Source organism: Lacerta agilis, chromosome 8 (assembly GCF_009819535.1).
Source record: "Lacerta agilis isolate rLacAgi1 chromosome 8, rLacAgi1.pri, whole genome shotgun sequence".
Classification (NCBI taxonomy): Eukaryota; Metazoa; Chordata; class Lepidosauria; order Squamata; family Lacertidae; genus Lacerta; species Lacerta agilis.
In genome coordinates this window covers 40,716,407-40,729,255 of record NC_046319.1, presented here as the reverse complement: position 1 = coordinate 40,729,255, position 12,849 = coordinate 40,716,407, and the positions used below count along the sequence as shown (strand labels likewise).

Sequence of the window (12,849 nt, the reverse complement as noted above, 5' to 3'; positions counted from 1 at the left end):
AAGGATCTTCTCTTTCTCCCAGCAAGACACAGATGGAGTCTGTAAATTGGAGGGAAATAAAGACAACAGTCCTAATACCACAATAAATGAGACAAGAACAAATTCTGCTGATTTGAGTTATCATCCTCATTTAATTGTGGAACAGAGGAGCTGAAACTTCTTTATTAGTTATAACTTGCTGAAAGCTGCCAAGTCACACCCTCCCCTTATGCCTCATTCATGCCAAACACCTAACTGATGCCAATGGATATTTGCCTAGAATGGAGGTTTTTCCTCCTAGGCAATCCGAAGGCTATAGAAAGATGTGGCAGAAGTGGAATCCTAGGAACAGAAATGATGCAGGCTAAAGGACGGAGCAAGATTGTCAATGTGAGACAGACCAACCTGGCTTTGTGGCGCTTTTAACCTTTTCTGCAAACCCCAAGCTGTCCAAACTTCACACTCCTGAAAAGTACAATGCAAGGCAGGCATGTTTAGTGTATATAAAATAGCCCCCCACCCAACCCTCCTGCTGGTGGTTCTCAGTTTCTGGCACTACACATTTTTGCATCTGCACCAGCTGCCAGCTGTATAACTGTTGCTGGAAATAGCCGGTTTCCTGCATACTCAGCATTTGGCTTTTCCTATGTGAACCATTAGAACACTGGGCACTTACATGAGAGTATACAAGGGTGAAAGGTGAAAAGGGGACAACCCAAACGTGCAAGAGTTTTGACATCACTTTATCTCACTGGAAACACCAGCGCTACCAACCAAGGAGCCATGATGGGGCTTGCTTGGTCCTGTGCTGAATTGCTTGCACCTCCTCAGATGGCTGTTCTGCTGCTTCAAGTTGTAAGTCTGTCTTCTGTGCTCATTTGTTTGAGCTGCCATCATGCAGAATCACCAGCCACTGAGTCAGTGCTCTTGTGTTGGTGACTTGGAGAGTGGCACAGCAGTTCTTTGGTCTAGGGCTGTATTTTGTGCGTTCTCTAGAGTTTGTTCCAGAGCTTGTTGCAACTCTTCTTCCATTTCTGCTTTTGGCTTTGCCTCTGTGGGTTCCTTGCTCCTTCCTTGGCGTGGAGTGCCTGCAAGAAAATCCACAACCATTCTATCAGCATAATACCAGTGGCCTTTTTTACTGCATGCAATGAGAACTTGGGCTCCTTTGGAAGGAAGGTAGGGATATAAATTAATTCAACCAACCAACCAACAAACCAGCTGGATCAGATTAAAGGCTCATCTAGTTTAGTGTTCTTTTCCCACAGTGGCCAAACTGATGCTTATGGAAAGCCCACAAATGGAACATGATCGCAGTAATATTCTCTGATTTTCCTCAGGGACTGCCTCTGCTATGGAAAGTATTGTGATTAGAGCCCACTAGAACACAACACTGAAAAAGAAGTCAGATTTGGAAAATGTGAATGCAGAATATTTTATACTTAATGTAGCATCAACCATATCTTAGATAGGTAAAGGTAAAGGGACCCCTGACCGTTAGGTCCAGTTGCAGACTCGGGTTGTGGCGCTCATCTCGCTTTATTGGCCGAGGGAGCCAGTGTACAGCTTCTGGGTCATGTGGCCAGCATGACTAACCAAAGCAGCGCACGGAAACGCCGTTTACCTACTTGCACTTCGAACTGCTTTCGAACTGCTAGGTTGGCAGGAGCAGGGACTGAGCAACAGGAGCTCACCCCGTCACCGGGATTTGAACCACCAACCTTCTGATCGGCAAGCCCTGGGGCTCTGTTGTTTAACCCACAGCGCCACCCACGTCCCATGTATCTCTTAGATACTGCTGTCCAAAAAACAGGTGTTCATGGGGTGGGGTTGGATTATTGGCTCCTCTGTGGTAAATGCTAGGTAATTATACCACTTGTGCCTCAATCAACAGAAGTTGAGTAATAAAGTTTGGAACCAACTTGGGAAGTTTTTATAGAAAAGTATTGAATTGGTATCTATGGGGAGGAAACACAGTATACTTTTTTTGGGGGGGGGGCTGTCCTTACTTGGCAAGTCAGATGGTGTAGATATCTCGGGCTCCAACAAGGACTTGGGCTTAATCTTCCATTTCACAATTGGGGAGCGCTGCAGACAAAGAGGAAGCTTTGCATCTGTAGGGAAAGTCAGATGAACATGTTAACCAGATTGAAAAAGAGGCCTGCTGTAGTTGAGATAGATAACGAGGCTGGCAGTTCTGTAAAATGTCACTCAGTACATTCTGTGTGTAATATTTAAGGATCACTGTACACAGTGCTCCAGCAGATGCTGTTCTGTTCTAGAGCTCTTGGCAGTGATATCCCACTTCTAGCCTCATGGCAGATGGGCTAAAGTCATATGTACGTAGCAGTAGTTACAAACTGGCAGATGAGCACAGCTAATGGACAATGGCCTTCGGAGTTCAATTCCTTGGTTCCAAGTACAGTGGTACCTCTGTTTACAAACTTAATTCATTCCGGAAGTCTGTTCTTAAGCTGAAACCATTCTTGTCATGCGGTGCATGATTTCCGTTTGCATCCTGGGGCAAGGTTCGCAACCAGGAGCAGCTACTTCTGGGTTAGTGGAGTTCGTAACCTGAAGTGTTTGTAATCAGAAGCGTTCGTAACCAGAGGTACCACTGTAGATTTTTATTGGCATTTTTATTCCTTGTCAGTTTATGTTGTAGTAACACACTTCTGTCACAATCTTTTTATTCAGGAGAACCCATGAACCCCCAGTTTGGCATTATCAGGATATGCTGCTAGTGGCAATTCCAATGGACGTGTAAGCAGTGACTTGCCTATTTCTTCCAAAACCTCCTTACATTCAGATCTCACACAGAGGCTTGGTGGTTTCTTTGTATCACAATTCTGACATGTATAATCTCTTATCTAGTCCAATGGTCTTTTATACGAATGAATGTTTCACTGACCTTTCTGATTGCCTTACCTGTATTTATTTTCTCCCTTTTTAATATAAGGCCATTTGGGACTTTATGTCTCCACTATCTTATTGTTGGCCCTTTTAATCAACATTCAGACTGTTGCAGATTGCTCACACACCCCTCAGTTTATCTGTTGCCTACATGCCTTACACTTTCTTCTCCCCTGTCCATATTTTTAACCCTTCTCCATTTCATTGTACCTGTAATATATGATGAGACAAAAGCTGGTGATAACCAATAAGACGAATGGCAAATTTAAACAAGGCTGGTGGTCCAGAATTTTTTTTTGGGGGGGGGGGGATTTATCTTAAAAGGTAATGTTACTCTTAGCTCCATAGCTCTGCTCTTTCTCATTCAGCCATGCACATTTAACACCATAGTCTCCCATCTTGGTCCATACCCTCTTTACAAACATTTTATGAAGCAACATATATGATCTCTCTCTCTCTCTCTCTCTCTCTCTCTCTCTCTCTCTCTCTCTCTCTCTCTCTCTGTGTGTGTGTGTGTGTGTGTGTGTGTAAAACTTACATTCTCCCCATATGCTGACCAGCAACAGCCTGTCTCACTTAAGGAACACTCCAGGTCCCTGGTAATTCGGTACATACCTGAGGCCCAGTGCCTATTTTAGAAAAACTAACCCTTGCCTTCTGCTGATAGCATTTTGAGACTACTATCTAACCAGTTCCCCACACTTTGAAGTGTTGAAGACACTGTCCTACACAGTTCCCAAACCACCACAAAACCTAACACTGGTACCTTGTATATTAATTCACCTGACTTACTTTTACTTCTAAATAGGTGGCAGGGATGAAGGCCAATCTCACTGCTTAGTGGAAGAAAAGACAATATAAGTCTAAAACGTTGACAGTTGTTTCTTGTTAACAAATCCAAAATGAAATGAGACTTGGAGAAGGGGATTATCTGAAAAGCACCCCAGGGTGCATGGAAGCAGTGTTTTTGCTTCTTGCAAGAACCACCTAGACAGTAAATTCATTCTTTAGATCATGATTTGCGTTCTGCAAGAATGCTGTGCTCTGCATGTTTACTTACGGTGCAGCTCTGCTGCACAGGCCTGGTCCCTGAGCTGTTCTTCATGAACAGACATGGCCCTCCGGTTTGCCACAGGCTTCAGACGAGATTTGGGTTTGAGTTGATTGTCTGAAAGGTAGAGGGTAGGGTTATATGCTATTCAAGCAGGCCTTGACAAATTTCAGGTGTATTCTGGGAGCAGCCACACAGAAAGTAGGTTTTGCTATTAAGCCATATCTCCTCCAGATTTTGCCAGCCTATCACTGGCAAGCTACAAGTTTTGGATTAATTTGCTACATCCCATGCAATGTTCCAAGAAATACAAGTTTGCTGAAGCAGCCAGATTACACTTTCCTTCTCTCTTGTTCCAAATGAACATTATAGCAAATTAAGACATAGGGAAAACTTGCTTCACTGTGCTCTGGCCTCTGGGATGTTGGCAGAGAAGCAAACAGCAAGATTTTGGGAAGCAGGATTTCAATACTGGAGCCCCACTAGTACCGGAATCTACTGAACATACCTCCAGCAATCACGTTTACGTCAGCATATGAATTCTGTAGCTCGGCAAATGCTCGTCCTTCTCCAGCATTGCTAGTCCTCCGCATAGGAAGAGGGCCTGCTGTACTTCTCCCAATCCTGGGCAAACTGCTGCTCCAGCTCTCTTTTGCTTTCTGCTCTCTTGGGCTGGCTGGCTCTTGTACAGCAAAAGCTCTTCTTGGCGAAGAGCTGAGTTCTGAACACTTGCCCTTGAGCTCTACATTTAGTTGCTTCCCAAGAGCTTTCCATGATAGTCTCCCCTCACTGGATCCTCCACTGGGTTCTGTACCTGTTCTGCCAGCAGCATCAGCAGGACCTAGCCGCATGGAGGGATCTGCAATACAGCACCACATGCTATCAAGTGGACCAGTATTCACCCCCCCACCCCCACACACTCACATGCTTGATCAGTTCTTCTGGGATGATTCTGTATCTCCAAATCATTTATTTATCTCTCTACCATTATTATTACTTTTACATTTTCATCCTGTTCTTCCTTCACATTGTTCAGGGCAGCATACATGGGCTCACCCTCTGATTTTATTCTGACAACAAGCCTTTGAGGTTGGTTATGGTGTGGTATATTGAGTAAGCTTGATGACTGTGTGGAAATTTGGACATCATTCTCCCCAATCCTAATACATTAAATGTCACTACACCACACTGGAACTCTATGGGCAATGACTTCCTGACATAAACCTCCAAAGATACCCCAAGGGCCATATCTCCATGCAAAACCTGGAGGAGCAGTTTCATTCAGAAAACTATTTTTTGGTAAAAAAAAAAAAAAAAAGTGATGTGACCTACCCCATCAGTACACAAATGCATTCTGTAGAAACTGTTTCAGTTCATCTCTGAGAAATCATTGCATGAAGCAGCTGTGCTTTTGCTTAGTTCACATAGGACAAAAGTAACTTGAGCCTAATACAGAGAGGCTATAAACTAAAGATCTGTTATTCCCCAGCCCACTGTGGGGCTGGGTCAAGAGTTTGTCCCATGACCTCTGATCTGTGTTCTTTGAGACTAAGGGCCAAACTAGACATGGCATTAAATGTGTCTTTGTGCATGTGTGTGTGTGTGTGTGTGTGTGTGCAGATAGCAGCCACTTAAAGGGTTGATCATTATTGGGAACAAGGATGGGGGAGTTTAACCCTTTCTTGCCCCTCTGTGGTCCTGACAAACACTGTTATTCTGAAGCTGTTGTTTGCATTGGGAGGAAATTCCCCATTGTCCCATGCCTAGCTTTGGCCCTGAGCTCTATGTGCAGATTGCCATGGCAAGTGTGTGAACAGTTGAAGAGACTGTTCTGCTATAGCTAAAGAGTGAAAACTGCAGTATTATAAAGCACCACGGAAAAGAAACTCACCAGTCTCGAAGCACACCTACCTGTGGACATGGAGTGTGTGCGTGATTTCAAGGGGCAAGGAGGAGATTCCGTTGAACTGTCCACAATATCCCCTAGATACCAAACAATCACATTCAAGAAGCAGGCCAAAAACAAGGTGTAGAATGTGTTTGGGGCATGGATTACTGCTGAAGGTAAAAGGGTTATTTATCCAAAGTGCAGCTAAACTTGTAAAAACCTAGATATCTCACAAATCCAAAAAAACTCTGGCCTTTGTACTTCACATCATTGTGGCAGGTTTGCTCCTGCTTGCAGAAAGATACCCCATAGCTCTTATTTGAGAAGATCGGAACCATTACATTATAAAATAGAATTTGAAACAGTGAGTTGATGCTAAAATAAATCATTTGTCATTATGTGTAGTATGATCTCTTGCTCTCACTCCATCAGCAAAAATAAGACACCTATCCACATACCATAGACATAAAAGCACCACTCATATACTCTAAAGAATGGAAGTTTACTGTCTCTTCCCACCACCTCCTTCTCTACTATCTCCCCACTTCTCTTTCCCCCTCAACCCCACATTGCTTATAACAAAAATGTCTCAAATTGACTGCAGTTGATCTGTGTGAAAGACTCTACTATTTGAAAATAGAGACATTGAATGTAGTCTTGTTATTTATGGAAAATATTTTAATAAAAACTGTTTTTAAAAAAGGAATTGCAACATGTTGGTTCCCAACATGATCTTCTTGAATCAGTGAAAACAGCATTGTTGGTTGTAACTAGCCTTCCTCAGATTTTCTAAGGTTTACAGGGAGCAATTCAATGAAGAAATTGTAACAAACAAAGTGGTGGTATTGTTGGTTTTCCTTTAACAAAGAAAACAAGCAATGAGTGGGTGGAAAGACGCCATGGACATGAGTTCTGTGTTTTCTCAGGAATATCTCATGTATTATTTCCCTTTCAAGTCCAGTAGATGTCATCAATGCTCAGTGCACAGTAAGAAGGCAAGTGTTTGCAGTTTTCTCTGTGCTTCTCTTTCTAAACTGAGGCATTGAAATGCTTGCTATTAAAACTGGATAGATTTCCAGGGGTCTCTTTTGTGTGCTCCTTAATTACACATGCCAAGGGGGCGTTGCACCTGTGATTTTCACACAGCAACCCATTTATGAAGCTAGGGGAGTTTCAAGAGCAGATTTTTGATGTGGTGTAGTGATAGCATTAAGTGGGTACAAGTTCTTGGGAGCACAATACAGTATTTTGGATTCCAGGGTTGGATCACACACACACTGCAACTTTGAACTGATGTTAAGACGTTGATTTGAGGATCAAGAAATTTGAAACAGTTTTCTTGTCCTACAGGAAGGACAAGGTATGGACTGCTCAAGCAATGTAACATAGTGAATACTAAGAGCAGGGGAGAAGTAGAGTCAGCTGCTACTCACCATCAGAACCAGCTTTCTTAATCTCCCCATCTTTGCTCTGCAAAAGAATGCAAAGAAAAACTCTCAGGGGATAATATTTTCTGGAAAATACTGTCTCTAGAGTAGCCTACATGAAAAAGGCAAGGAAAAGGAAATCCTACAACTTGGCATGAAATGGAGAGGATCTCAGTTTAAAGGAAGTAAGAATTAGGATGCAATGGAATATCCCACTACAATCAATTAACTGTTCATCAGATACCAGGGATTGAACTGTATCTTGGAGATGGAATGGATCAAAAGGCAACACAATTCGGATTTTTTTGCCAAAAGAGAGGAACATCTATCCAGTAACTCCCACTACTGAAGAGACTCTGACATGCATGAGCAAGCCCATTAAGCAAAAAACAGCAGATCATTTGGGATGTGCATTTCTTTCCATAGAGACTACTTTTGTTGGCATTACAGACTCAAACTAACTATGCATCCTATGCGTGTTTACAAGTACATTCCTTATTACCCCCAGGTATGTGTGTACAGAATTGTAGCCTTAGTTATTTTTCCGTTTTAAGGCAAAAATGGGCTGCAATTAAGGACAGTGTTTTGTTTAAAATTAAACTAATCAAAGCAGGCAAAGAAAATAATCTCACAACACATTTCATCCCCTAGCTCTCATTACTGCTAAAAGACCCACCACCAAAAGCAGCATTGTCCTCACCTGTTTCTTTTTACCTTCAGACGATAACACCTTCGTGACACCAATCCGATGCAGCATGACATGGACACGTTGTTCAAAGGAGCTGGGCAGTTCACCATCACTCTTCTCAAAGGGCCTCTTCTATAGGACAAAACATATGACAAATCTGGGCTGCAATGCCACTTACGGTACTACTTCAGCAAAACAGACTGGGAGCTTTACCTATCTAGTTATGCTACGCATCCTAGTTTGGCTGTGTTGCTAAACCTTACACTTCGTGTGAACCAGGGGTGGGGATCCTTTCTGAGGTCATTTATCTGGATACTGCCAGGAAAGTCAGGCAAGCTAGCCTTACACGAGGTGCCTTGCACAAGCCACCACCTGATCTTCAAACTCACCCAAACAGTCCAATAGTTAGTAATAGATTATCCAGTCCCATTCCCACAGCTGAAATTTCAGTAAGATCCATCTTTCCACCCTACAGCAATCATTGCTATGTCATCTGTCTCACTGGGTTTGAGCAGGCAGGGGAGATAAAATAGACAACACCCCCCTGTATCACACACCCCTCACTACGAAGTAGTCAACAAGAAGCATGTGTTCTCCAAAATACATCCTTTGAAGCTATCTTCACAGTTGGTCTGTGAACAGAACCACAGAAAACTGCAGCTTATGCCTAGCTTTGTTAGGGATAAACCTGTTTTTTCTTCTCCCTAGCAAAGGGGCATGACCAGTCATCTCTATCATAGGACTCACCATCTTCCATCTTAGGGCTAAACTGAGTGTTCACATTCTTGACTTTAAAAGACCAGATGCATCACATGACATGTCCCATAGACACGTAATGGAGCAGTCTTGCTGAAACTAAGGAGGTCTGGATCTGATCAGTGTATAAGAGACTGGGAATTCCATGTATGCCACCTTGAGTTCCATGGTGGAAATAATATATATTAATTAAATAAATACTGAGCCACACAGAAAAGACTTACCTTCTCATGTCTCACACCAAGACCATCTTCATCTTCACCTGACAGAAGAATCAGGGACTGGGACTTCCCCTCCCTGGAGTATTTTGGCCTGGCCCTTCGAGCACTGTCTGGAGTTTGGCTTTGCTCCAGGTAGCCTCTGCCCTCCAAAGCCAACCCTCCTTCCTCAGACTTGCTTAGTGCTTTAGTTGGCTCACTGGCTTTGCTGGGGGCCCTTAAAATGTCACTAAGCATCAGCTTCCTGCCCCTTGTTGTTGAGGGACTACCCTCGGGCTCTTTCTCTGGCCTGGAACCCCGGCTTGACTTCGGCTTCTTGAAGGCAAAGAAGTGTCCAATTTTCTTTTTCAAGGTCCGAGAACCAGATGGTGTTGGCATGGCTGCTGCCAGGCAGGATTCCAATGATGCAGGCCTGCAACCAGACAAGAAATAATGATAGAATTACTTGAGGAGTTAACATATTGGAATCCTAGTGAATTTTTGTGAATAGGGCACCCTTGGTACAATTATGCTCACAATGAACTCAGTGTGTTAAATGAAGGAAGAACCAGTCAGGTGCCTGCATAATTACCCACTCTGTGACAGAAAATGACAAATACCTTGTCTGTGCAGGTTGAAGATAGCAGTTTTGAATGTTCCTCAACATCAAAACAGAACCACAGGAAGTTAACTGCCAATACAATAGTGCCAGTGGAAGCTACTCTGCTTGGGAAAGCATTGGCTCCTTAAATAGTATTAGATAGCATTGCCACTCCATGTTAGGAAACAGCATTTGTGCTCCATTTCAGCACTGAATGTATTCTTCATGCAAAACAATCCAATTCTTCATGCAAAATTTACCCAATAGTTCTGCCTGCTGTGAAAATTGTTAACAAATCTCATTAACCTTTTATCATTGTCATAATATTTGCCTATATCATGGGCTGGCTCCCTGATTTCTACCCCATGGTGCAGAAATGCCCCACATCTAGTTATTGTTCACTGGTAGTGACTGGGCTGAGGAAAACACTTCACTTACTGTAAATGCTCATGAATCACCTTCTTTGTGAAAAACTCATCTAGCCCTTCATCCAGCCTAGAAATGCTTCTGTCTTCATCATTCTCACGAACAGGAGGCTGCACCTAGGAGCAAGTGCCACAGTCAGAGGGACAGGCAGGAGAAATAAGAAATGGAAGTATGAAATTGGAAAATAATCCACCACCACCATAACACATCGTAAATTTCATATCCTTTTGGCATAATCTTTCCCATTTATCATAAATTATATTTTTACCAATATATTGTGCCCATTTAATCATTGATGTTTTGATTATTTCATCCTTTGTTTCCTATTCCAGGATCAGATTATATAGTTTGGATATATTTTTAGATCTTTCTTGAATCAAATATTTATAAAATGTAGACATTTCTTTTTCGAATCCTATCTTTTTGTCTTTCACTAATCTATATTTAATTTGTATATACTGGAACCAATCATACACATGAACCTTAATTGCTGAATAATCCTTTAATTTCAATTCTCCATTTCCCTCTTGCAATAATGTTTTATATGTTGCCCAATCTTCTCTCATATTCGGTTTTTGGACTGCTACAATTTCTAATGGTGATGTCCACCATGGAATTTTAGGTTCTAAAATTTTCTTATATTTCTCCCATATTTTATAATTGATTTTCTAATTATATGATCCAAAAAAACTTTATGTACTTTTACTTTGTTATCCATTAAATATGTGTGCCATCCAAATCTTGTTTCTATTCCTTCTAATTCCAATACATCTGAATCATCCAATTTTACCCATTCTTTTAACCAGGTTAGACCCACTACATCATGGTAAAGTTCTAAATCTGGGAGTCCGAATCCTCCTCTTTCCTTCTTATCAATCAGAATTTTATGTTTTATCCTTGGTTTTTTCCCTGCCCAGACAAATTTAGCCAATTCTCTTCTCCAATTGTTGAAGCATTTTTCTCCTCCTAAAATCGGGATGCCTTGAAATAAGAACATCATCCTTGGCAATATATTCATTTTTATTACTGATATCTTCCCCAATAGTGATAAATTTAATTTTTCCCACATATCCAAGTCTTTTTAAATTTCTTTCCAAATTTTGCCATAATTTTCATTAATTAAATCTATTGTATTTGGCGTCAAATTTATTCCAAGATATGTTATTTTCTTTTTAACTTCCAAATTAGTAATTTCTTTTTATCTCTTTCATCCATATTCTTAATATTTTTGTTTTCCCATAATTTAATTTAAATCCTGCTAATTTTCCATATTGTTTATGCATTCCAGCATTCTAGGTACACTTTCAAAAGGGTTTTCTGTTGTGATCATAATGTCATCCGCGAATGCGACAGATACCTTTCTAGGGTTCTTGCCTCCTGGATAATGTCTGATATCTTTTTCTTTAGGATTTGGCTCCACTACAGAAAAAACTGTTGCTCAGGCATTTAACACTTGAATTTACAGTCACCTTCAGCTCATAAGCAGGCATGACTCAGCCATGGCAAACTCATCAGAAAACAAAGATTTTGCTCTCTGCTTTGGGCACCATGCTGTCTGGCTGACCTTCTAAGAAAGGCCAGTTTGCAGTCTTGATTATGATTCACCTTCCAAACATGGAAATCTTGCAACACAGTGGACAAAGTAGAGACAGCTCATAATTCTTGGTAACCCCTAAACTGCCTCTCTTTCCATCATCACAGGTTACCAAGAAGCCTAGAAAGCCAAATGGGTGTGAGCATGGTGGGAAACCACTAAACTGCCTCTCTTTCTGTGCTAGAGCAGGGTCCTTGCATCTTAGGTCCAACACTCCTCTAACTTTCTAGACCATGATTGTTGTGTACACCAGCAGTAAGGGCCAAACTTAATGCATGATGTCAGAATGAATTTCTAGACTAAATGTAAAAAAGGAAAACAGAATTGTTTTCAAAACACATCTAATAGAAAAAGAGTTTACTGTATACTTTACATTTGGAGAAAAAATTGGTGGCAAGCACCAAGTGCAGGATTCTAATCAGAGGAGAATCCAGTTTTCTTTCAAAACAAACAAACAAACAAAAACCCAGAAAGCATGATAAGGGCTGGTGTACCAGTAGGAGTCATGCCTCACATGACCTTTATTAGGCATGATGGCATTTTTTTCTTAACCAATAACAATTAACCTCACCACCTAGAATCATAGAATCATAGAGTTGGAAGAGACCACAAGGGCCATCCAGTCCAACCCCCTGCCAAGCAGGAAACACCATCAAAGCATTCCTGACAGATGGCTGTCAAGCCTCCGCTTAAAGACCTCCAAAGAAGGAGACTCCACCACACTCCTTGGCAGCAAATTCCACTGTCGAACAGCTCTTACTGTCAGGAAGTTCTTCCTAATGTTTAGGTATAATCTTCTTTCTTGTAGTTTGAATCCATTGCCCCATGTCCACTTCTCTGGAGCAGCAGAAAACAACCTTTCTCCCTCCTCTATATGACATCCTTTTATATATTTGAACATGGCTATCATATCACCCCTTAACCTTCTCTTCTCCAGGCTAAACATACCCAGCTCCCTAAACCATTCCTCATAAGGCATCGTTTCCAGGCCTTTGACCATTTTGGTTGCCCTCCTCTGGACACGTTCCAGCTTGTCATCCTTCTTGAACTGTGGTGCCAAAACTGGACACAGCATTCCAGGTGAGGTCTGACCAGAGCGGAATACAATGATACTATTACTTCCCTTGATCTAGATGCTATACTCCTATTGATGCAGCCCAGAATTGCATTGGCTTTTTTAGCTGCTGCATCACACTGTTGACTCATGTCATGTTTATGGTCTACCAAGACTCCTAGATCCTTTTCACATGTACTGCTCTCAAGCCAGGTGTCACCCATCCTGTATTTGTGCCTTTCATTTTTTTTGCCCAAGTGTAGTACTTTACATTT

At 41.8% G+C, this 12,849-nt stretch overlaps 1 protein-coding gene across 1 annotated transcript in view; it reads right to left on the bottom strand.

Moving 5' to 3' along the window:
* Positions 1-107: 107 nt before the first annotated feature.
* The window catches only part of CARMIL2 (capping protein regulator and myosin 1 linker 2), a 55,737-nt gene continuing 42,995 nt past the window's right edge, over positions 108-12,849 (bottom strand). The window contains exons 22-30 of the mRNA XM_033158855.1: positions 9,939-10,042; positions 8,927-9,332; positions 7,959-8,078; positions 7,265-7,301; positions 5,855-5,926; positions 4,452-4,802; positions 3,953-4,060; positions 1,989-2,093; positions 108-1,067 (exon numbers count right to left, since the gene is read on the bottom strand). Coding sequence (XP_033014746.1) covers positions 898-1,067; positions 1,989-2,093; positions 3,953-4,060; positions 4,452-4,802; positions 5,855-5,926; positions 7,265-7,301; positions 7,959-8,078; positions 8,927-9,332; positions 9,939-10,042 — 1,473 coding nt within the window. The 3' untranslated portion in view covers positions 108-897. The remainder of the gene's footprint in view (positions 1,068-1,988; positions 2,094-3,952; positions 4,061-4,451; positions 4,803-5,854; positions 5,927-7,264; positions 7,302-7,958; positions 8,079-8,926; positions 9,333-9,938; positions 10,043-12,849) is intronic.